The 24,216-nt window shown below is 34.7% G+C and overlaps 1 protein-coding gene across 7 annotated transcripts in view; it reads right to left on the bottom strand.

Moving 5' to 3' along the window:
* Positions 1-24,216, bottom strand: part of AKAP9 (A-kinase anchoring protein 9) — a 116,540-nt gene that overhangs the window by 69,295 nt on the left and 23,029 nt on the right. For 5 of the 7 annotated variants that reach the window (XM_027893196.1, XM_027893199.1, XM_027893197.1 and 2 more), the window contains 4 exons: positions 18,437-18,694; positions 10,358-10,402; positions 2,952-3,005; positions 2,386-2,553 (listed from right to left, as the gene is read on the bottom strand). In XM_027893196.1, the coding sequence (XP_027748997.1) occupies positions 2,386-2,553; positions 2,952-3,005; positions 10,358-10,402; positions 18,437-18,694 (525 nt within the window). The remainder of the gene's footprint in view (positions 1-2,385; positions 2,554-2,951; positions 3,006-10,357; positions 10,403-18,436; positions 18,695-24,216) is intronic. The other 2 variants (XM_027893202.1, XM_027893203.1) reach the window with 2 other exon arrangements.

Here is a 24,216-nt window from a genome sequence, read left to right as displayed (position 1 = left end):
GCCACAGACAAAATACTACTAGCTAATTTTAGTTAAGTAGGAATAAGTCATCTCCATTTAAAAGATGTCATACGACTAGAGCTTTGCTCTATTTGTAAATATTTCAGAAACAATTTTCCCCCCTCATTTAACAATATATGACCTCTCCATAAAATATATTTAACAGATAACAAAACCTGAACTTTAAGAAGGTAATTACTTAAATATATAACTTGCTTTTAAAATAAAAAGCCTGGTCACATAAACAAGCTATCATAAAGGCAGTCAGAACATCTACTAATAGTGTTTCAGTAATTTTGTTCAACTACTTATCTTCTCACACATTTTCCACAATAAATGTAAGTCTTCTGTCACTGAAAGTGCAATAAATTGCATTCTTCAGACTAAAAGGATGTAACAGATATGATGCAATATTCTACATTGTGAACCCAGAGGAATTATTCATAACTACATAAGAAAATCAGTTCAAGCTCCAAAACTGATACAGCATATTTAATAGATAAATCTTTTGTAATTTGTAATGATGAAAAAATTGTAAGAGTACAAAAAATCCTTTGCAACTCTTTTATTTTTTTCTAGGATTACACTCAAGCAATCAGAAATTTTACAATACTAATTGGTAATACTTTTGTGTGCATTTATATAAAGACGTTACTCACTTTAAAGTCCCTTTTTTAGTTTGATCCTTTAAAGGCTACTGGAAGTCTCATCTCTACACATTGCAAATGTCTTAAACCATTAGTTGCCTTCTCTAACTGTTTTGTTTACAGTGTTCCCCTACAAAATCTTCACTGAGTTATGTGCACTGAGTCTTAGATTCTAACAGTATAATGCTTCCAGATAAAGTTTATGGATTTAGAGGACAAGGACATAAAAACCAAAAGTCGCAACTAGAAGCAAAATCAGGCAAAGAATTTGAGGACATTATTCTAAAGTTCTTTTCACAACACTGGAGTGAACTCCTACTTTAAAAGCATGGGCTTAGTGGACATGTTTGTTACAGTAGAGAAAATTAGGCAGAGATCAGGAACACAAGTGTGTCACACCTTTGCTTTTGCATCTGTTCAATGAAACCAAATTAATGAATTTGTCAGCTCCACTCCACACAATGTTATATAATTTTCAACTTTCTAAATTCCATTTCTGTTCTTGACACAACAGGCAGATCTAAAGCACACAACTATCTTCCCCAATCCCCTTTTACAATCCTTTTTGTTTCTTCTGAAACATAAACCATATGCACTTCTCAAATGAAATATTATGCACTGCACCACTATCATACAAAAATATGCTGCAACTATTAAAATATTATTGTACCACAGCCGAAAGCCCTAGATTTTAATGTATTTTTATTTTAAAAATTGTAATTATAGCCATTTAAAAAATGCAAACATTTTCACTTTCAGCTCTTTCAGAAAAAACTAACAGTAGTTACAATTGTAAGAAACTAAAATTAGGATTATTTTCTTTATTATGCTATAATTATGACTATTATGTTTAGCACAACATATACAAGACAGTAACTAAAATTCAACACCAGATAAAACCTACTTAACTGGTAATATGGTGGAAAACACAACATCTGTTTTCACAGTTAAAATACAAATGCAAGTAGAAAAAAATTATAACTGTGCAATAATAATGGTGAAAATAACTGAATATTAGAACTTTGGATTGTTTTTTTTTAATTCTATAGCACTTTGCAAAAAAATAGGAAAACACGGTGACATAACCTGAATCCAAATTAAAAGACGAGATAAATAAGACATGAAGCACAACAAATCACTGACTTGAGTTCACTGTACCACTGGCTCAAACTGGAATAATATTCCTTACTTTATAAACTAATTTTATACTGCAATGGCATTTCTAAAATAAGAAAAGCTTCTCTGTGAACCCAAATTATTAGACTTTTTTAATTAAACCATTTTGACACAGTTGTTTTTGTATTTCAGGCTGTGAAGTCTGACAAACAAATACATTTTGGTTCAGTTATATTATTCCTTAGGGAGTAAAACCTGAGTTTTTTTGATCTTGGAGGAACAGGAAGGTATTAAAAGACATACAATCTCTGCACAACTACAGAGGAATTAGGGCTTTTCTTGAAGAAAACTGTCTTTCCATTCCTGATTTGAAGAAAGTCACTGCAAAGAAGGCTGGCATTTTAGTCACAAAATACAGAGGAAAAGGACACACAATGGAAATGCCACTCAAAGTAATATAGCACATGGTATATGATTGAAAGAAATTATGTGTAATTAATTAAATATCACACACTGACTGCATTCTGAGCAGCTGCCATTAAATGTGAACTCCTTCTGTTGATGCTCTGCATTTTTGCATGTAAGCAAATAGCAAGTAGAAAGCAACAGAAGGTAATTATACCTGTTGCAATCCTTCTGTACCATAGGCTGCCCTCATTTCTTCTATCTCTCTGCTTAGCTCTTCAATCTCTTGTTTCCCAGTCCATTCATTCTCCATCACCGCTAGCTGAGTGTGAGAGTGCTGCATTCCATGCTCTGAACGAATCTCTCCAACTCCAAATTCTTCTTCCTAAATCAATCCAAGTTCCTTTACACACCATTTTTTATGTTTTATCACAGTAAGTAAAGTAAAATATTAAATTCCGTACCAAATGCCACCTTAGAACATTAACATACAACATAGCATCGAAGATCTTATTGCCATAGTAACCTCCTTTGTTAGTATAATTCACACCTCAAAAGCACTGACATAAACCAATTCTGCTTTATAATCTTAGCCTTAATAGATGGAGTAAATTGGCTTGCATTTCAAGTTGAATGATATACTACATTAATACAGCAAATAATGCAGATGCAGAGCACAGCATGCAAAATAAAGTATTAGTCAGCAACACAGTTTCTGTTCAAAACAAATCGAGGTTTTTAGTATTCTCCATTAGTATTACAATTCAATTTGCAATACTGTACCCTGATTAAGTCTGCAGGTATAGCTGTTCCTGTCTCAAAACTGCAACCATTTACCTGTATAAAGACAATTTCTTATACATTATTTGAAATAATGCTTGATTTCCTACTTCCCATTTATTTGAATTTATGTGGCAATTCCTGCAGACCCACAAGAATTGTTATGCTACAAAAATTTATTTCATTTGAAATACAAAATAGCTTTATATATAGCAAAATGCATCAAAGTAAGCATAAGTAACAGGTAAAACACCCAAAACTGCAAAAATAGATACTACTGTCTAAAAACAAAAACCTTATTACAAATCTAAACATCTAGAGAAAACAAAGGAATTCAGATTTAAAGGTCAACACAAAGCTTTATATTTTTAATTATTAAAATACAGTACTACTGCATTTTAATTATATGTTTAATATTTCTATATATATTATTAAACAAAGTTATGCTTTCCAAAAGATTTTTATACACCACAAGATTTATTCTTTCTGAAAGCCACCTATCTCTCCTTAGTGGATGAAAGACAGCAACATAGACTCTCATCCTCAATTTGACAGAATTTTATGAAATCGAGAAAGAACAGAAATGATACATTTGACATAAGACATTTGAAAAAAAATCCACTTTCACTCACCTAACACTGCAAGCCCTTTCAGCTTCCACAAGAATTTTGGTTCTCCAGATCGTGCAAACCAATAACAACAAATCTCCAAAAGGCAAGTAAAAGTCAAAGTAGCAGTTATAGGTTTAAAAAAAAAAATCAAAATGAAAAGAACATGCTGTGTACTTGTGAGTAACCATAAAACAGACAGGCAGGCTTTTAAAAGAGCAGACCAACGTGTAAAAAATCAAGAACAGCTGTATTTCTCCTCAGAGCTGTTTATTACATCTGAGCCTCAAACAAAAAAGAGGGTACTAGAAACGGAAAGGCATCATAGTATTTCAGACCCAAATACGATGTTTAAAACAACAAAAAATGAGCTATACTGCTCAGACATCTGCCATAGCCTAGGGCAGGGCTTACTTACAAAGAACTATCATTCCTGAGGAAATCAGTAAGTGCACTGTTATAAATGGGATCAATATAGTCACTGAGTTGGTATTAAGAGAACGAACAAATCTGCATTAGAGAAGAATTTGCAAGGCTGACAGTGCTTTCTCAATTTCTGACTTTCTCAGTAAAAAGAAGACACCACAGAGAGATTACTACCTTAGTTTAGAAAGAATTAAAGAGAATTGCAGCACACAGCAGTCCAGGCAACTCATAGAGGCACTGTGTATCATTTGTGTATTGCCAGATGTTTGCTCTATGTTCAGACACACAAGTGTCTACAAAGCGCCTGGCACCAAAGTCTTTATTCAGATTTTGGCTCATGCCCCAGATTAGTAACCTCAGTACTTTAATAGAAACTCTATTATGTAAAACTTCCTTTCCCCTTTTTAACTCCCATTTTATTTAGGCTTAATTGATAAAGATGTAGTATATGATTACTGTAATATACAACAATGGACATGCTTCTCTTCCTTTGAATCATAGCTATGTGCAGCAATCAAAGACTCTTGGATGCTTTATAACAAGAGCTAATAGGAAGGGCATGAAAGCCTTATCTCATTAGACTTTCCAGACTCCTTAGCAGCTGAAAATTCTACAAAAGACCTTTAACTTATAAAAGGAATTTTGCTACACACATTGAAAACAACTGTCCAGAACATCAGAAATCCTGCCTCGTTTCAAAGAGCCTGGTTCTTTGGCATCACACAAGTAGGTGAATCGTGGTAACATGGCAGTCCACGTTGTTTCTCATCTGATACCTTCTTCTTTTAAATGCCTTATGTCTTCTGGCAAAGTGAGAGTTGAAACATGACAAGACAACAAACAGCACTGCTATCTGTGAAAAAAAATGCCAGACAGCCACAGCAGGGTGCTGTGTTGAGGAGGAGCCTGGCAACTCCTGGCATGACAAATGCTGCTGGGTCAGAGCAGACAGAAAGCTGGGAATGAGTTATTAGCTTCAAAATATCTTAATGTAGAATTAATTTTTCACTCATATGCTATATATGAATTCAGTAGTCCAGATGCCAACTTGAATGTTACTAAATTTCTGACAAGGTCTACATGACTTCTGTGTTTTGTCTTATGGCCTCAGTGATTTACCCATATAGAGATCTGCAAGTCCATAAATACTCTAAATGTAGATTCTTATAATTTCTTTTTTAAAAGCTTTGCAGTTCACCTTTAACACTGAAAGTCCTTAGGTTTTAATACCTTATGATGTGCACAGTTACACACCCCAGCAAACAATTTAAAGAAACCATCAAACCACAAACAGCATTTTAATATAATGGAACAAAGAAGTAACAAGGGCTCTGGATGAAATTGCATAAGCAAATAATCACAAAATAAGAAAGAATTAAATTTTAGAATACATTAGCTACTCATCAGCAACAGTTCTGGCGAACAAAGGATATGAAACAAATGAAGGTTATTGGAAGTCCCTCAAAGGACATTCTGTCTGATTGTTCTTTCTTCCTTGCATTTTCAAAATAACTCACAGAAATAGTATTTATGATTATAATGGAAAATATAATCTGTAGTCCATTGGCTAAAAATAAAGGTTTAATTTATATTGCATCAGTAATTACATATGCTTAAGACAAATGAAAGGAATCTTCTTTCAGAGAAACACAAGGAAAACCAACTTCCACCATTGAACTAAGGCAGCAATTCATGAGAATTGCCACCAGAGGTCAGGATTAAATTTATGAAATCACTGTACCCCGTTCAATGTTCCTTAGTGCTTGGAAGACCTGAAATTATACCTCAGAAATAGCAGTAATAATATATGATGTGTAACTACTTACAACATTAATGCCAGTACTACAGAGACTTCCCTTTATATAGAAACGTCACGCTCAGCATAAATCAATACATACTTAGTGCATAAAAATAACATAACCTATTACATATGGGCAAGCAGACTTCTGCTTAAACAATTGTTTGATTTGGTAGTAGAAGCATACAAAAGAATCTAGAATGGATTAAAAATTTTACCTCGTGTTTTCTTCCCTTCCCCCCTTCTTTTACATTTTGGACACCTGATTCCTTCAGAAAAATTAATATTTACACCTCTGACACTGCCTGTCAATGTTCTTAGCTCTCCTCAATCTTCTAGTTATGTCACAACTGACAATATGAAACCTAGCTAAAATTAGCAATTAGGTCACCCTGGAAAAATGAATTTCAGTGTATTTGGCAGGGGGGTGGGTTTTTTTTTTACTTGGTAAAAATAGCCATTTTCAGTTTGTGATGAAAATAATGACAATCCTATAATATAATTAACGTTAGTAACTTTTGAAGGACAACAACTGATGGCTTTTTAAAATATCATGGCTTGATATATTTTTCCATATATTAATAGCACAGCAACAGGTTTTTATGTAGTATTTAAGGTATAGAATTTCACTAAAATTAAAAAAAAAAACCCAACAACTTTGTAGACTTCATATTAACCATCTTTTCAGAGCTACACTTTGCAAATTGGGAAGAGAGCCAATAAGAGAAAAAAAATCAGATGGAAAAGTCTTTCCGTTATACTATAAAACTGAGGCATACAGAAAATGTATGGGGACAACTTTACCTTACACAGTTACAAAACCCCCAAAAATCCTACCTGTTGGAAAAATCCTAATTACTCTTAGTTCTGAGTTTAGACTATAACCACAAATAGATAACCACCATTATAATTTAATTTAAGACTAGGTGTTATGCTTGCTCAAACAGAGTAATTTGTCCCAAAAGACAAGCTCATATGAAAGATTTACCAGTCTTCACTTTGGCGAGCACCTTGATCAGTAATGCATTAGAAAGGTGGCAGAACAAAACAGAACAAGAGACTGTATTTACAATGAATTTCCTTCAAGACAAGAACTCATACAAACATACATTGGTTCCTTCAGTTTTGCTTAGACAACTGTATTGGTTTATAATTGTGTATCTGATAAGTCTCCTAAAGAGGGAAATACTTATCACTAAATTGAATCCAATTCTTCAAGAGAAGGGGCTAAAGAGTTAAAAACATCTGACTTATTTTATCAAGGAGAACAAAACAATTTATGACTTATTTCAATTTGAAGCATGTCAACCTCAATTTCAATTAATTTCTGGCAAAAAAACACTGAAAATAATACAGATGTTCTAATCAATCAGGAAATGGATTAACAGGCTTCTTTCTACAAATGTGTGTTTTATTATAATTCTGTAAAGAAAGTTTAAAGAAAGATAAGCTCAAGATTTTACACAACTTCATAATTACACTGTTACAGACAAAAATTAACTTACTCTCATCAACTGGCTTCAGATCACTTTATTTACAGTGTGGCCATAAATGTAAGCAGAGCTTTTAATAATAAAAGTAACACTACAGCTGATAGGAAACATATTGAGAATTCAGTTCCTAAAATATATGCATTCCTAAACATGTTGTCTCCCCATTTAAGATACCAACAAATTGTAATGAGCTGGAATTAAAAAGAACTTAATAAGATAGCAACTCTGACTGCTTGAGCTTGTTCTTCACCAAATCCAGTACTGTATTACTATGCACAAGTTTCCTGTGTCTATTTAGGCCTTAGAAAATAACTCTCAGAGAGGTAAAAAGTAGTTTTGCAGGAATGAAGAGTGCCTATAAATGCAATCTGTCATGGAATGTTTAAGGAAACCTGCAATTTTTAAAAGGAACATTCAGAAGGCAGTCTGACTGCAATCCTATTGTCCTGAGTATCTGAAAAATTGCTCCGGAATATCCACTGCAGACACCTATAGAAACCTTCAAAGACTGAAGCAGGGTAAAGTTAAGTGGTTAGATGTGAAAGCCTAATTTTAAAATGAGAGCTTTGAATTTAATTGATACTAAACCAAAACCACTAAAATCAGAAACACATCCACAATTACCGCGAGGTATTATATACCAGATCTTTTCTGTATTCTGTCACCTCGTGCAAAGATGTGTTTTCTTGAGCTTTTACAATCAGGTTCCAACACTGCTTCCTGCCACCTTATAAGTGATCAAACTTTCACAGTCATATTTCACTATATATGTAATATGTCTTACTTGTAAAAATACATACACGAACACCAATGACATTGTCAACTGTTTTCAAGGGTTCACTCTTCACATACTGCAGATTCCATATAAAAGTAATCACATACCACAGTGATGCATATTCTGAAAAGGTGCAGTAAGGTCACAGCAGTTGTTCAAAAGCGTGTCTGCTACACTCAGCGGCAAACTGTGTGCCCATACTGCCCTATCACCCTACCGAACAGAAAGCAAAGTCAGATTCTTTTTGTTCTTAGCTACTTGAATTCCTTGGACAAAATAAACCACATTTTATCTACGAAAAGTACAAAATCTTAAAATGGATTTTTCTTCCCCCAGGTAAACTTTGTTTTAAGCTCTTGAACCTACCCCTCAACAAAAATCTTTTGTTTACAGCAATTCCAAAAGTGCCGATCTCAGATGTGTTTTTTTTTGTAAATTTGCATTGCAAAAAACATGCCACAGAAATGAATGCAACTGATCAGACCAATGGACCTCATGTTTCAGTCCTCTGTATTTGAAAATAACCAATAATGAATGTGAGGGAACATTTCATTAGTACTCCCGAGTGCCTCCTACCAATGCACCAGAAGAAAGTGAGGTTGCTTATAAACAAGGGCAGGAGGAAGAAGTGGGTGAGAAAGAGCCAAACTGAAGAACAGAGGGACAGGGAAAGCATTCAACTAAAGGCAAGACCAACTCTAATAAGGAAACTTTAACTGGGATTTGTTGAGAGAGGTTGGAAAGAAAAGCTATTCCTTTCATCTTAGGGCAAGTTGAGCTGAATGTTAGGAGGATCCCCACTTATGGAACGAAAGAGAACAGGTTTTCAAGGGAGAGGGATAAAAAATACTGAAATAAGAAAGAGGGAAGAACAATGCTTGGAGTAAGCTGGAAAGGCTGGGAAAGAAACTAGGCTTTGGAATGACTGAGGAAGGCAAAGAAAGAATAGAAAAAGGTTGCAAAGACAGAACTAAGAAATCAAGCAAGGAATAAAAGGAGATGTGCAAGGGAAGGTGAAAAGATTGACAGGAGCCATTACAGATAGGGAAGAATTTACAAAAAAAACCAGGATACAAGACAGATAGGGAGTTGATCAAGAGAATAGGCTGGAAGAAGAAGCAAATGAAGATAGGTCATTTGTTGGGAAAGAAAAGCCATGTCCATTTTGAGGGCATGCCTAAACTGCCCGCTGCAGTAATGATTTTCCTTTTGCACCATGCAGGGTGACAGGTCTGCTGTGTATATTCCTTAGGCTTCCCAGTAAGCAGTTATAATACTAGCATGAAACAAATAGTTATTCTAATGCACAGTCATCTTCTCTTATAAAAGGCTAAATCAAGAGAGGAACAAAGCGTTCTAAACCAAATTTACTTCAACAGTGACACTCATTTGATTACTTCATCCCCTCTTACTTGTTGCTAAGCTAAAGATTCTGGGTTGTGTTTTAAAGTATTTAGCATAGAGATAGATCTGCAAAACAAAACCCTGATTGTCCCTACAGACAGTGACTGAGACATGAATTTTTTTTTTTTTATTTTAAACTGGAAACAATGTTTCCTGTATTCAGATATTCCTTGGCTATCTCCTGCAAGCATGTTTTTGATTGTCATGAGGCAGTTTATTCCTTTCAAACATAACAAACTGTTTTATTTGACAGGACTGAAGTTCCATATACGCTACTACTCTTCAACGTGTATCATCAAGAGAGGAGCTGTAGATGCCTGTGTGTGGTGGGTTGACCCTGGCTAGAGCTAAGCCCTCCCTGACAGTCACTCACTCCCCCACCAGTGGGATGGAGGAGAGAATTGGAAGGCAAAAAGCAACAAAAGTTCATGAGCTGAGATAAAGGCAGCTTAATAAGTGAAAGAAAACTAAACATCCAAACAAGTGATGCAAAGGCATTCACTCACCACCTCCCACCAGCAGACTGATGCTTAGCCAGTCATTGAGCAAGGGCTGCTTCGAAATTCATTTAAACATAATTGACTTGTTAAATAGTTTCCCACAGAAAATTAGTAGAAATTATGCACAGCCATTACTCCAATGGCAATAAAAAGTATCAATACGACCTTAAGGATGACATTGCTACAACAGTTTATGTATCTACTGCATTATTTATTATAGTAGTCATCCCATTATGTAGTTGACATAATGGTATATTAAGCATACCAGTAATAACAGCTTTGTCTATAATATCACATCTGCTCTTTCTTTCCTTCTCTTTTTGAAAAACTAAGCCCAGCATTGCTGTAAACATGTAATAGAAAAGGTCAAAAGAAAGGTTCGGAAAACCATTACTTCAGTCTTACCTCAGAACTGTAATCTTCTACTGTGGAAGCAATTTCACTTTCCGGCTAAAATAAAATATAATAGAATAAAATATTAAAATAGTTACAATTAAGGCACTTTAAACAAGATGTTTTCCATCTGTTTCTGGGAATATACAGTATTTGAAAATATTAATTATGTACATGAATTTGATAAGAGTATATATATGTAGTGAAGGATACCATCACTTCCTTGAAATTCCAGCTTTAAAAAAGTAACTTAGCTGTTGAACTGTGATCATGGAAACATTATAACCACACGACAAAATCTTCAAACAACCAACACTAAATTCCATTTTAGAATTGTAACAATTACTTGGGCTTTGTGTTTGATTTTTAAAAAAGAAATAAAGAGTGCGATGAAAATGACTTGTCTCTGACGGATCAATTTTACCTAGTTAGGAACTTTGCTGGCTTAAGAACATAATTATATATAGAATGCCATCTTCATACATGCATGACTTTTGATGTTGACTAGAATTTTAAAACAAACACTCATATTACCCTTCAGCTTTCATGGAAACCAAGGAAAGCTAAAAGGACAAAGACTCAAATCTTGTGATCTAATGAATTAGAGGAATTAAAGGAACAAAGCCTTAAAAAACTAAGCATAAGCATGCCAAGGTAGATGCCTGAATTAAAAATACAGTGTATCTTGAACTACATAAAATGTATCAGGTTTGATAACCAAAATATTAGTAGGAAAATATGTAAAAAACTCAAAAAGGAAAACTTTGAGTGAGAACTATTTTAACAGAAATGAAGTGTACATAATAGGCTTTTCCAAAATTCACCCGGCATGTTAGCCAGCCTTACAGTAAATCAGTCTTAATTTTACATTGAATTCTGTCAGGCTTATTTCCAAAGGAATATAGTAAGTTTTGCATCAGAAGTCATAAGTAAAATCCAGAATGTCAACTGTGTTTTGTCTTGTTTTGCTGGGTTTTTTTAAAAGAAATCTGCCAATCAGACCTACCAGAGAGCTCTGCAGTTTTTACAATCCTAACACTGCCTGTACATATTTTGAAATTCAATATGTAGCTTCAAAATGTAATTAACCTAAAAAAGGGTATTACTTTATGTATTTTATGTAGCATAAAACTAACTTAAAATATTAATGTGGAAGTTGAAAATTCATACAGCACATAGAATTTTAAAAATATAAAAGGTCCACCCTAAAAAAAAGCCACAAACGGAAACAGAAATCAAAATTGTTTTTAAACTCTAGGGTGACAAAAGTGTTTCTACTATGTAATACAAAATTATTTAAAAATTAAGAATTATATAAATATATTTTTATTAATATTATTTTATATAAATATTCGTGTGTATATTCATTTATACACATACAAAAGGTTTACATCTTGTTTGTTGTCCTTGATCTAGGACAAAATTCCCTGGTAGAAATAAAAACAGAGAAAACCACATTGTTACTTTTTTTCATAACAGAGATAACAAATATATGGTCATTAACATCCTACAATTCTTCATGGTTCATTCCAATTCATAAGATTTCCCACAGAATGACAAAAAGTATTCCTATAGAAGCTCAGAAGTATTCTTATAAATTTATATGTTTATCTAGATCTAAGAATTCTTCAAGTCTTTATACAGTGCCTGAAATACAGGCACTTCTCCAACATGCAAAAAAACAGGGATGAGTAGTCTAACTTCTTATATAGTCTTTCTTTGTAATGCTTTTGAATTATATAAACAGTGTCTTTTTTCTAAGAAAGATGACAAGTGAATTTTTACATCCCGGGATAAACTCAAATCTAGTAGGTAATCATAGTAAAAGGCAAAGAACTTGTAAATTAAAGCTTAGGTGAAAGTGAGAAAATATGATTCTCAAAGGAAGGTGATTACTAAAAATAATTCTCTAATTTTTTAATGGTAATTTGGCTAGACATGATATTTTAAAAAAATTAATATATTGCTGGTCCTTTCTGAATACCAATCTAAAGAAAAAAAAAAACAACAAAACAACCCCCCCCCTCCACCAACAAAACCAAACCACAAACAAACAAAATCTCCCACCCAAACTAAAATAATCTTTTAAAAAATTGTCAAAACCCACACAGTTCTCCATCAGTTTAGGTGTGCAATATCTGTTAGCAGCATAAATAATCTTTCTAAAATGTCTCTTTCAATCCTGGTTGCAGACAGTTTTTTGATTATTAAAATCAAGTATTTTTGCCACACATTAGACTCCAACACTGTAAGACTGCATGCTATTTTTTGCTATGAGAATCTGTAACATTATAAGTAGTCAACGTTTTACAGGCAGTCATCTTGCCCTCCAGGTGGCTATGTTCACCTCCTAAGAACTGATCACCCTAATTTCAAAATCCAGTTTCTTCCACTATTAAGCATATCCATTTTGTAGGCTTCAATTACTTTTCAGTCAACAGAATTAATTAGGTTTTACATAGCTCATCTGTCTGAGCCACAGGGGTCTGGTTTAAAAGAAAATACTTAATATTTTTAAACATTCATATATAAACACATTGTTAGCAACATGGCATCTTTTGACAGGATAATGCCAAGAAAGCTATTCATCGGTCTTCTTGATGCTTTATGGAATTGGAAATAGGCATTTGTTAGACTGACCATTGTTTTGCACATATTCTACCAACTACATCCCACAGTAATTTCCTGATCCAAACAGTTACTCTCTTCTGGCAAGAGATTTTAATTCTTTTTTGAGTATTTTCTTCACTGGCAATGTGGTTGATAGTTAAAATACATTAAACAGACATCTCAAAGACTCCTTACAGGTAACTATCTCCATCAACTCTGCAGGTGATACCTTTAATGATAACACTTAAGTATTCAGAAAATTAAAATTCACTTCCATCTGTATATATTCTTCAGAGGAAATACTGCAAACTGATAAAAAAAAAAGGAGTATCAGTCTATGGAATACAGTTTTAGAGTATGATCAGTTTTAGACTAACTCATTCCTGTATGCAGTTCAGCATTGCTCAGAAGTCACGTTCTTTGGCACTGGGGACACCCTACATTATCACAGGATCCACAAAAGAACTCATATACAAAATTGGCCACAAGAACTGAAAAATGATTTTTTTTTGTTTCTTTAGAAAACTTCTGTAGGTGACAATAAAACACTTTGCAAGAATGGACATCCAGTACTAAACTACTTGAATAGCAATGGATGAAGGTATAAGGGCAATAACCAAGACTGAGTACTCAAGGAACAGAATTCTACCTGAAATAAATTACTGATACTTTTATGACCTCAGTGAAAAATGTTACAAAAATGTAATTACAAAAGGGTAGATTCATTCTTGAACTTGTACTAGCCATTGGTAAAAGGAAACCCAAGTTATTTTGGCTTGGCCATTTTCAGATGGGTCTCTAGCAATTCATTAAGGATCACAACTAAGTCTAATTAAGAGGACTGTGACTAGGAAGTGAGGTAAAGAGAAAGTAAACTGAAAATCCCTGTCATGAAACCCTCTCCTTGCGTCATCCTTAACTTTATGGGTCTATTATAAACATTCTGAATAGGAAGACCTATTCTTATATATTGCCTCATTATGTCTTTCCTAGTTCCTAATACAAAAACAATTCAATTCAAATTCCCTGGTAATTTATGACCCAAACTGATGATCAAATTTAAATTGAGTGCATCTTAGTGGAGATACATGGCTGCCAAATCTGAATATAATCTGCAGCAAGGTACCAGACTTCTCGGTGTATAAATTTCCTGTATCAGAAAACACCACCAGCAGAGAGGTAACCTAAGCATTCAATTAGGTTTCTATTCTTTGGTAACATGGTCTTATAAATGTTTAATGTAAAGTGAAGTACTCTGTAACTCTGCGAAGACCATTCTCAAGTACAGGTAATTTCTGTGTCAGTTAACCTATTATATATTAGTATTGACAGAGAGAAAGGAAGGCATTATACCAGAGGTTGCCTTATGAATCAAAGAAAATTGGCAAGTTATCCTGGCAATCTTCTGGCCAGATGGTGAATGGAAAGATGACTGGCTTCAGTCAGAACCATATGCTGCTCAGAATCTACTATCTTCTCTCTTGACACTGACTTTACTATTGAACAGTCTATTTCCAAACATTTGCTTATCTTCACTCTTCCATTTCAAAACATTTTTTAGGGAATGCCAGATTGTCTGAAGTGACTCGGCTAATTTTTACTACATTTTATGTATCTATTATTTTTCAAATCCTCCATCTTATTGTACATCCCAAAATATCTCTTCTCTAGTCAAAGTCTTTAGTTGCTCTTTGCTTTCATGCTTCTATCACAGGAACACCTTACCCACGTTCACTGCTTACGCCTTTTCTCACTGAGGCTTCCTCTTTCTCCATACTGCTTATGCTTTCTTCTTTCTGTCACTTTTCTTCCTTAGTTCTTCTCAAGACTACCAAGTGTCTCCTTCTTACTCCCTTTCTGTTCCTTCCTCTCAAAATCTCAGGCACTAACAAGTGGAGTACCTTATAGAAATGAAACAATGAGCATGGAGCTATAAACTCTATCACCTACCTGAGTAAATAGTTAAGCTATTCTTAAACTATTACCAAAAGGATTTGTCCTGTGAAAAACAAAAGACGAGTTACTAATCCAACCTTAGTCAATTAGCTGGTATTCTTCATCACAGAACTTTGAACTTTTCTTTTCTAAGAAGCTTTGTATAATAGCTTTTACTACTCAGGTGACTCAAGGACAATTTTACTGTGACATAAGTTTCTTTTGCTTTCCTGGCATTAGGACATTCTCGCAAAGCAGTGTGGTTCAACCATTGTTTCAAGACTTCCCAGAGAGGGTGATTTCAGCAATTATTTACTCTGGAAGTGACTTTTGCTTTCTTCCATTTTTAACTGCAGAAGTCAAAAAAGAAGCAGTCCTAAACAATAGATTTTCATTGATCCAATTTATTTTCCAGGCTCTGTGTTCTAGATTATTTTTTTTTCTATATGGAAAAGGACACTGTGGATGTTAACACCAAAACGTACTGGGGTGTGGCACAATAAATACAAAACCCAAATACAACTCGTACCTCAACATATTATTGTCTTTAAGACAAAAGCATTTAGAGTGAAACAAAATACTTTAATCAAGAAATAGCAACTGACATTTCTATAGTAAACAAAACTGTTCCTCTGACAAAGGATGGAAAACCTTAGAGATTACAAGTAAGTTCAGCTAGAAGGTAAAATGGAATGGCTAAGGATAATGATAGTTCTTCCAGAGTTCTTCCAATTAGATTCTGTAACTGGAGGGAATACAGGGAGATAGAGGAGCCCACCCTTAGGGACAAAGAGGGCAAAAAAAGGGAAAAGGATGACTGAAAAAAAACCAACTTTGCACTCTGTAAAAACATTTGTCCTCTCTGAAAAGAAACTGGTCTAACTTCAGAAAGGAAATAAGCTCCCAGAGGATTACCTCTATTTCATTTTCTATTATTCATATTGAGTAAGATAACTCTTTTTTGTTTGCATTTGGACATGCTAATTCCACTGGGGTATAAAAAAAACATACTAGAAAAACTGCAGGGAGATAAAACTTCTACCCACAAAGTACCACAAAAATACAAACTACCACAAAAAAAGCCCAGTCAATATTTTTAGATAGACAGGCAGTATAGTCAGTTATTCTGAGTATATTTTGTGGTACAGAAAGAACAATTTTAAATATCAACTCCAGCAAAAGATGAAATAAATAAGTGGAATCAAATTTAAGCTAGAAAATGATCCTGCATAAAGCTTCCAGTAATCCCATCTCACTCTTCTTGACACAGCAGCCTGTGAAGATTTAATGTTGGGTGAAAAAGCAAACAGCTCAAAGAAGCTGTCTGTAATTCTCCACTGCAGAGATTAGCCTGAAACTGCCTATTACATTGGCTGCCATTTCAACTAAGCGAGGTCCAATCCAATTACTGTAATACAGGCTCTCTGTCCAAATCATCGCACTTTCAAGAGTAAAACCAGTAAGTTCTGAGATTCACTGAAACTATTTCAGATATTTTCCTCTTCTATTAACACTTCACAGAGACTTCAGCAATCCCCTTCCAGCTCCAAAATACCAGTTACTGATTTAACATGAATAAGCAGGCCACAGACCACATTTAACAAATAAAAATGCTCTCCCAATTGGGAGCAGCTGCTTTTTTTTTTGTGGAAGTGAATACTGTTTTAGAAGTCACTAAGATTAAGTAATTCAAGAGAGTCAAAGTACAAATTTACATGATCACCATGCTTATTCTTTCAAAGCCATATTTTAAAAAAGAAAGAAACAAACCAAAACCCCTGACATAGCAGAAAAATCTGGGCATCTCCGTATTTGTTTATTTATTTAAACATAAGATAAGTTGCTTTGGGAGTAAGACAGACCTCAAAAACGAGATATCCAATTTTAAGAATGTCTCTATGAGTGCAACCTTTAGCAACTGCAACACAGATAGATATTTCTTCCATTTCTATCATCATCTGTCTTGTACTGTATGCATTTAGAGGCCAACATAGGTCACCAGGACCAACCTGATCTAATTAGACCTACTTTGAGCACAGGATCGGACTAGATGACCTTGGAGGTCCCTTCCAACCTAAGTTATTCCATGACTCTGTACTTCACTCTGTTTCTCCAACTGTAGTAGAAATATTTATCCTAACAAAGCAAGTACATCAGAAGAGTCCATCAGCAACTTCAAAATATATTTGATTAAGAAAGTTACTTCATACAGTTGTTGAATTTATGCAGACTGCTACATTATTACAATAACATTTTTAGGGATTCCCTCTAAACACCTCTCTGCCCTAGCAGTCCTCTCTCTTTAGCTGTAGACAACCTGCTGCATTTCATAAAGTACACCCTTATCTTTTCCTAGAAGGCAAAAAAGTCCCATCTTGACCTATGAAAACAGTTATTCTGTTATTAAATACTCTTAAAAAATTTATCACCTCCTCCAGGAAAATCTGTGAGTTGAACAGACAGTTTTATTGACTTACTATAAACCGTTTTGAAGACCTAACATGACCTTTCTAAGAAATAAAAGCTACTTATTAAAGGCATATATATCCATAAAGTTCAAAATATTTAGTGTACTGATATATGGTAGGCTTAAAACTGTAAAATAAATGAAACAGTTACAAGTTTTTATTTGTATGTGTGATTTAGTCTGTCTGCCCCTCCACCAAGTTAAGCTTTTTTAAAATAAAAATGCAAAAAAAATTCAAAAAGTGTAATTTCTCTGTTAGTCCTCAGTTGCTTGAAATTAAATAATGGAGATGGAATGGTCTATCCTAGCACAGGACAGGCAAGTCAAAATGCAGAGCATTCATTTGTTCCATATCTCTCAGAAAAGACTGCATTCACCTGGAGAGAGTAGGGAATCTGCATTGAGATGCTTGTTCAGAATGCCAGGTCATTTTAGAGGCAATGCTTTCACAAGTGGACTAAGCTATTCTGTCAATAACATCAGCATCTCTTGACCCTTGTATCTGGAACAACAGTGTGTGAATTCATGTCCATTTAGAACTGAACTGGACTGCCAGTGTATGTCTCACAGAGTGCCTAATAGACTTCCCAGAGCGTGTACTTTCACCCACTAGCAATCAGGATTATATTTCATTAAGTAGTAAGAGTAACTGCTTATCAATCTCTTAAGCCATTCTAAGCAGTGTTTTCCAGATTCAATTCTTTGCCTCATTAATCAAAGTGACTCAAATTGTGAATACAAGAAGTTTAGTTTTGCATTTTGCTGCAGCCGTAAGTGCAGTAATCAAAAATCCACTGCAATTTGCAAACTTTAAAAAAAACAAAATTAATTTATGCACATTTAAGGAGTACAGCAGTACCAACACACTTTCCATAATCTACAGTAGACTGACTACAATTAAAAACATGACTGCCAGCAGGCAGCTACAAAGTGCTCTGAACATACTAAGGTCAGACAGAAGAGGCAAGGAAATAATGTTTAAAATCTCATCCAACTCCTTTATTTTCATTGTCAAAATTAATGGGTTATTTTACACCCCCCCCCCAAAAGAGATTTTTTACAGCTCAAAAAAAACTTACCTCAATGGTGTAAGCCTGGCTGTGTTTGATAATTTCTCCACTATGCAAAGTCCTGATAATAGCAAAGTCAGCAGTAGCAGCTGCTGCTCCCCTTCGGCTGCTGCACGTGGAGATTTCATCACCTCGAGATCGATCAGTTTCAATCCCATCTTGTATTGATTGTTCATCTTTGATGTTTGCTGTTTTCTTCTTCTTTTTCTGCTTCTTTGATCCATTTTGACCATCAGTTTGTGCCTTCCGCTGCCTAAACTGGGCAAGCTGAACAGAAGACACAATCTCGTTAAAGGTGAAAGTTTTCCTCTTATCAGTAATGACATCCTCTATAAAGGCTTACCCACTATTCTACATAAGGCTTCAAACTAATCACTACTGCAAAAAAGTTGGAAGTTAATGCTGCATATGTAAGATAGATTGGTTTTCCATTTACATGGTTTGCTTTAAATATCTTAAATGTAAACCAACAATCTATTAATGAATTCCCTCTTAGTTTCATACTAGCAAGTTACTGTTACACAAACTGATACCCAGAAATCAAAACATTCAAAGGCAAAGGTACAAATGTCATTATAAAGAACAAATGTAATGACATAACTTCTGATCTCATCTTTCAATTTTATAGTAACCTGAAAATTAATTTACAGAAATTCTTTTTAATTTTTATTCCCGAGACAGACAAAAGCAAACCTCTCTTCCAGCAAGTATCATATTAAGTTTTTTTCCAAAAGTTAAAATTCAAAAAGCAGATCAAGTTACTGAAAACATCATAATGAAATAGCAAAATAGCAAAGTAGCAAAGTACATAATGAGGGGATAGTCCAAAACCAAACAGTGAGCAGATTACAAGACACACTACCTTGTAGCAAAACATGCTGAAGAACAAGAAGTCACAGGTGAGCCAGGCACACAGTTTAAAAACCAATTAGTATGTAAGCTATTCAAATACTGTAAGACATTGCCTTTTGAAGAGCTTATCACTTTTAATCACTTTACAGTGATTTACACAAGAAAATCCATTTAAAATATTTTTTCTTAACAAGAACAGAATTTCCATTCAAATAAGAAAAACAAGCATGTCAGGTTTTACCAATTAACATTCAAAATTAAATAGATTCTATCAATATAACTTGAAAACAAGAATCATTACTTTCCAACTGAAGAATCCAAGATTCAGTATTACAATACGTTTTATAAATGTATCTCCAGTGTAAAGCATACAAAAAAGACCCTAAAGCTTTAAACTTTTAACATCAACTTATACCCGAATATCACGAGGTTTTTTAAAATATGCTGCAATTTTAAGAAAACAATATAGAAAAGATAGCATGCTTGCTCCTGATATTCACCAATCGAGAAAGCCAGGTTTCCATCCAACTTCTTCAGGAACACACAACTCAAGCAGGACACACAGATCCCCTTTCCCAGTCTCCGTTTGGTTACAGTGCAAGCCGTCACTTGAAGTACTCTCTGGTTCTCATCTGGCCCCAAGAGAGCTGAGAAGCCTCAATCCAAATAAAGACGTCCCTGACGGATCCGTTTTGTCTTGTGGCTGGTTTATGCTTTTGTCCCTTTATTTGTATTTCTTCGTGGTCTTCTTCAGCCTCCTCTTCCTTTTCAACGACTGACAGCTTGGCATATGGCTCCTGCTCTGTTTACAGGAGGAGGACCTGAAGATTTGCTGAGCCAAATATGCTCACCTAAGAATTAAATACTTACCTCCTCCCCACTACTTCTCTAATTAGTTCAACTTCATGATTTTTTTGTCTATTTTTAGAATAGGCATCTTATATTATTTCATTAAAAAATCTATTAAATCCAAACATTCTGAACAGGAAAAGAAAGGATAGTCTCCTCCTACTTCAAAGTTTAAGAGAAAAAAACAAAAACAATCAATTAACCAACTAAAAAACCCCCAAACCCAACTAAACAAAGATTTAGCTTCCCAAAAATGGGAAGGGTGAAGGTCTCAGTTGTCTCCTCAGGACACTACTACATTCTCCTAAAACTGTAAATTTATCTCAATAAAATATTTTCAAGCAGAATTTGTTCAAATGCCCAAAGACAGAAAGCAGACAACCCGACTTCAACTGTAACTACAGACAGATTTTGCTTTTTTTATTTTTTATTTTTAAATAATGAATTACGTGTAGGGCCACTGGTCAAGAACTCTCTTCCCCAACTTGATTGAAACCTTCTGTAATGGAAGTTAAGTTGGCTTTTTTAAAGCAGCTTTACAGTCTTTATTTGTCTACAAAATTAGATGTGTAGCTCAAGGACAAGTGAATTACTCCTTGTCCCTCCTCAAGTATTTTGCATATTTTAAGTGAGGCATCTGGGCACGCCAGATTTCTCTCTTTTCGAAATTAAGTTGTCGACTTTCACTTCTTCAGAATTAGCAGATTAAAATCTACCATGGCAGTTATAAGCAGACTTTGGGGTTTTTTCTGTTTAAACACTGATGAAGATGGGCACATATGAACGATAAATGTTACACTTTTGTATTACACAGGTTCTCAACTTCTGTATGAGGATCTACTACTTTGGAAATAACTGCACTATTAGTGATGGATGCAGGCACAAATCGTAGCAATTTTTACCCCACACGTTCAAGTATACACAAAACTGTTCAGCTACTAAAACGTAACTTTAAATTCACATTTTTAATTAAATTTTTAAACGTAGAAATGAGAGAAGTGGCACAACAAAAAGCTACGCTGACTAAATACACCCCATGATGCTCACACCAGAAGAGGGGAGTCCCAACGACTGAGCTCCTTCTCATGAACTAGAGTCAAGGATCTATGTTTCAAAGACAAGTAGGAGGAAGTCTGCCAGCAGTCATGGGAGTCAAGGAAAACAAATTTTTTAGAATTAAAACTTTCAATTTTGTATTTCCAGAAAAAAATATATTTTCCAGTGTGAAAAACACATTAAACAAATACACACTGATACAATGTGCTGTCCTGTCTCCCAGGCACATCAGCTTGATTATGCCAGAACTAAGCCTGTGGGGAACTTAATGCTGCTTCAGTCAGTTCTGAATCTGCAGTTTTGAAACAATTCAGTGTCGAGTCTCTGTCAAGTTACAAAAAGTTGCAAAAGCTGCAAGCAAGGGCAAAGTATGTAAACACAGGAGGTACTCATGGAGGAGGAAGGATCCAAAAAAACCAGGACAACTCAGAATAGGCTCTCTGCATTGATATGTTTCCAAGGAGTGACAGAGAACAAGCAGCTTTCTCTGGGAAAGTGTTGGGAAAATAGCCATGATCCAACTGTACCACAGATTTTAGCACATCTGAAAACCACTCTAGGGAGTCTTTTATCACTATTCACCTATCTGCCAGCACATTGTCTCTAGCTTCTCCCATCATGCCGATAAGACCTTGCTTGGATCCTGCAAGCAATACCGAACCCTGTTAAAATCTCCATCAGTGTTTTTCAGTAGTGAAAAACAATTTTCCTCCTTGACTCTCAGCTTTTGCAACTAAATTAACTAACAACTTGCAATTCCCAGCTCATCGGTCTTTCAAGTCCTGCTTCCAGGCAAAAAAACATTCCTCTTGAAAACAGGCATGTCCACGTCATAGCATTTTAAAAAAATTAAATTATGGAATCTATGTTTATTTTCTGAAATGTTTCTATCAAATACCCAGTGAACCATGAAATTCTTAAGTATAATAAACAGATTGAAGTTTTAAGATAAACTCTGAGAATAAAACTATGTTTCTTTCCTTTTAATGCATAAAAAGCTACAATAAAATTGCACAGGAAGAATTACATGTTTATTTCCAGATTTCTAGAAGTGCCATTTACAATAGTTGCTCAGCTTTCCATCCGTTTGAAAAATGGGAAATGAATGTTAGCGCTAAATTCTCTGCATGAGACAAGTCTCTTATAAACAGAAAAGCACTTATTGAAAGTCACTAGGCTACAATAGAGGAACACGCAGATTGGTAATGGGTATACTTTTCAAAATAATTTCCCATAATAAAATAACAACTGAATAGAAGAATGTAGGTATTTAGAGGATATATGTATTTATCTGGTTCTAATTATAACTTCTTTCTACTCATGAATCTCAAAACAACATACTGGCCCAAATCCCACATCAGAGACTGAACCAAAATCACAGACCAGCATTATCTTCATTTTTAAATGGTGACATCCTTAAACTGGCAGAGTCAGAAAAGCAGAAGACAATCAACTGCTATTAGGAACTACTCTTGAGACAGAAGGGAACCAACTTGTAGAGTGGAGGGGATAACTTGTGTAAACCATGTCACTTATGATAGTTAATGTACTGCTATAATTACAACAGAAGCATTACTTATTTATTCAGCTACCTTCAGCAGATTCTAACCCTTGGCACTTCTGCCAGCAATCTAGGTTGCTGGGTTACACTGTCCATCGATTAATTTCAAATATGGTCTGACTGAACTATTTCTAGAGTAAAAGTCTATGTTAAAATAAAATTTGGCTCCAAGAGAATGCAAAACTCAATCTCCTCTTAAGCACTTAAAAAAAAAAAAATCTGAATAGAAGTTGCAACATTTAATCAATGCCCATATACCAGCAGAAGAAAATACTGGAAAAAATCCATGAAAATCAAAGAAGCTACATTTATAAAGCATGAATAGCTATCTTTTTATTTCACATGCTTAAAACACTTTTTAAAACAGAAACACACTAAGTGCCATTTTATCTGGATGCTGCTTTGTGAATGCTTATTATTCCTTAACATTCTCAGACAATGGATAGTCTCATTTTCAAAGGTATTACAGTTAAAAAGAGTTGAAATTTCTCAGTGCCTCCGAAGAAGGATGATATGAAATAAGATAAACAATACTTGCTGCAGCTACTGTTTGAAAAACAACTTTTAATTGTGAAGATAAGAAATTCATAGGTAATCCATCCTGTACAAGTATAGCTGTACAGTCATACTTGATGCACCTGTATACAAACATTATTGGAATTCAAACTTTAACTTTCTAAAAACAAACACATCTCAAATTCAGTGCTGCATAGACACCCCTTATAGAAAGAACGGGGTCTGTTCACCTCTCATAGTTCTTCTTGAGTACAAAATCTCTATTTTTATTCTCATTTAAAGAACAAATATAGAAGGATGAGTGGCAAACTTACAGACTAACAATAAAAAGGAACCTCAGACAAGCTGCTACAGGCAAGTCATTGTTCTTTTCATTTCTACATAATACAGTAAAAGCATGAATGGAGATCTAATCTACATCATGGTCTTGCATTTCTCAACTACTACAACTTCAAAAGATGTTCCAGATACTCCATAAATTTCAGATGAATGCATCCTACTCACAGAAGGGGACTTGTTCTTTATCAGAGGTTCTCAAAGAGTCTGGTATCCAATAAAAAATGCTCTGTGCTGGACCAGGTCGTCTTCAGATCACTCATCCTATGTAAAGCAGACAAGGACTTCTGAATCTTCTGGTCTGTAGCCAAAGGCAGTGGTTAATGGCTAAAAGTCAAATTGACAACCCTATAATATTTAGTATCTTTACAGATAATCTGGATGACGAATTTGAATGCACCTTAACCAAGTTCATGGATCACAACAAACTAGAGGAAAGACAGATACACCAGAAGGAAGAAATATCATACAGAGAGACCTCAACATGCTGTAGGACCGAGCCAACAAGAACTGCATGTGATTTAATAAAAATAAACATCAAGTCCTGCACCTGGGATGGAATTAACCCACACTGCAGTACCAGCTGGGAACTGAGTGGGGTGGTGTCTAGTTCTGCTGA

Source organism: Empidonax traillii, unplaced genomic scaffold (genome assembly GCF_003031625.1).
Source record: "Empidonax traillii isolate 1590-97213 ecotype Southwest subspecies unplaced genomic scaffold, ASM303162v1 scaffold384:size1533304, whole genome shotgun sequence".
Lineage (NCBI taxonomy): Eukaryota > Metazoa > Chordata > Aves > Passeriformes > Tyrannidae > Empidonax > Empidonax traillii.
The sequence above is the reverse complement of the archived record's forward strand: the minus strand, read 5'-3'. Positions and strand labels throughout refer to the sequence as shown.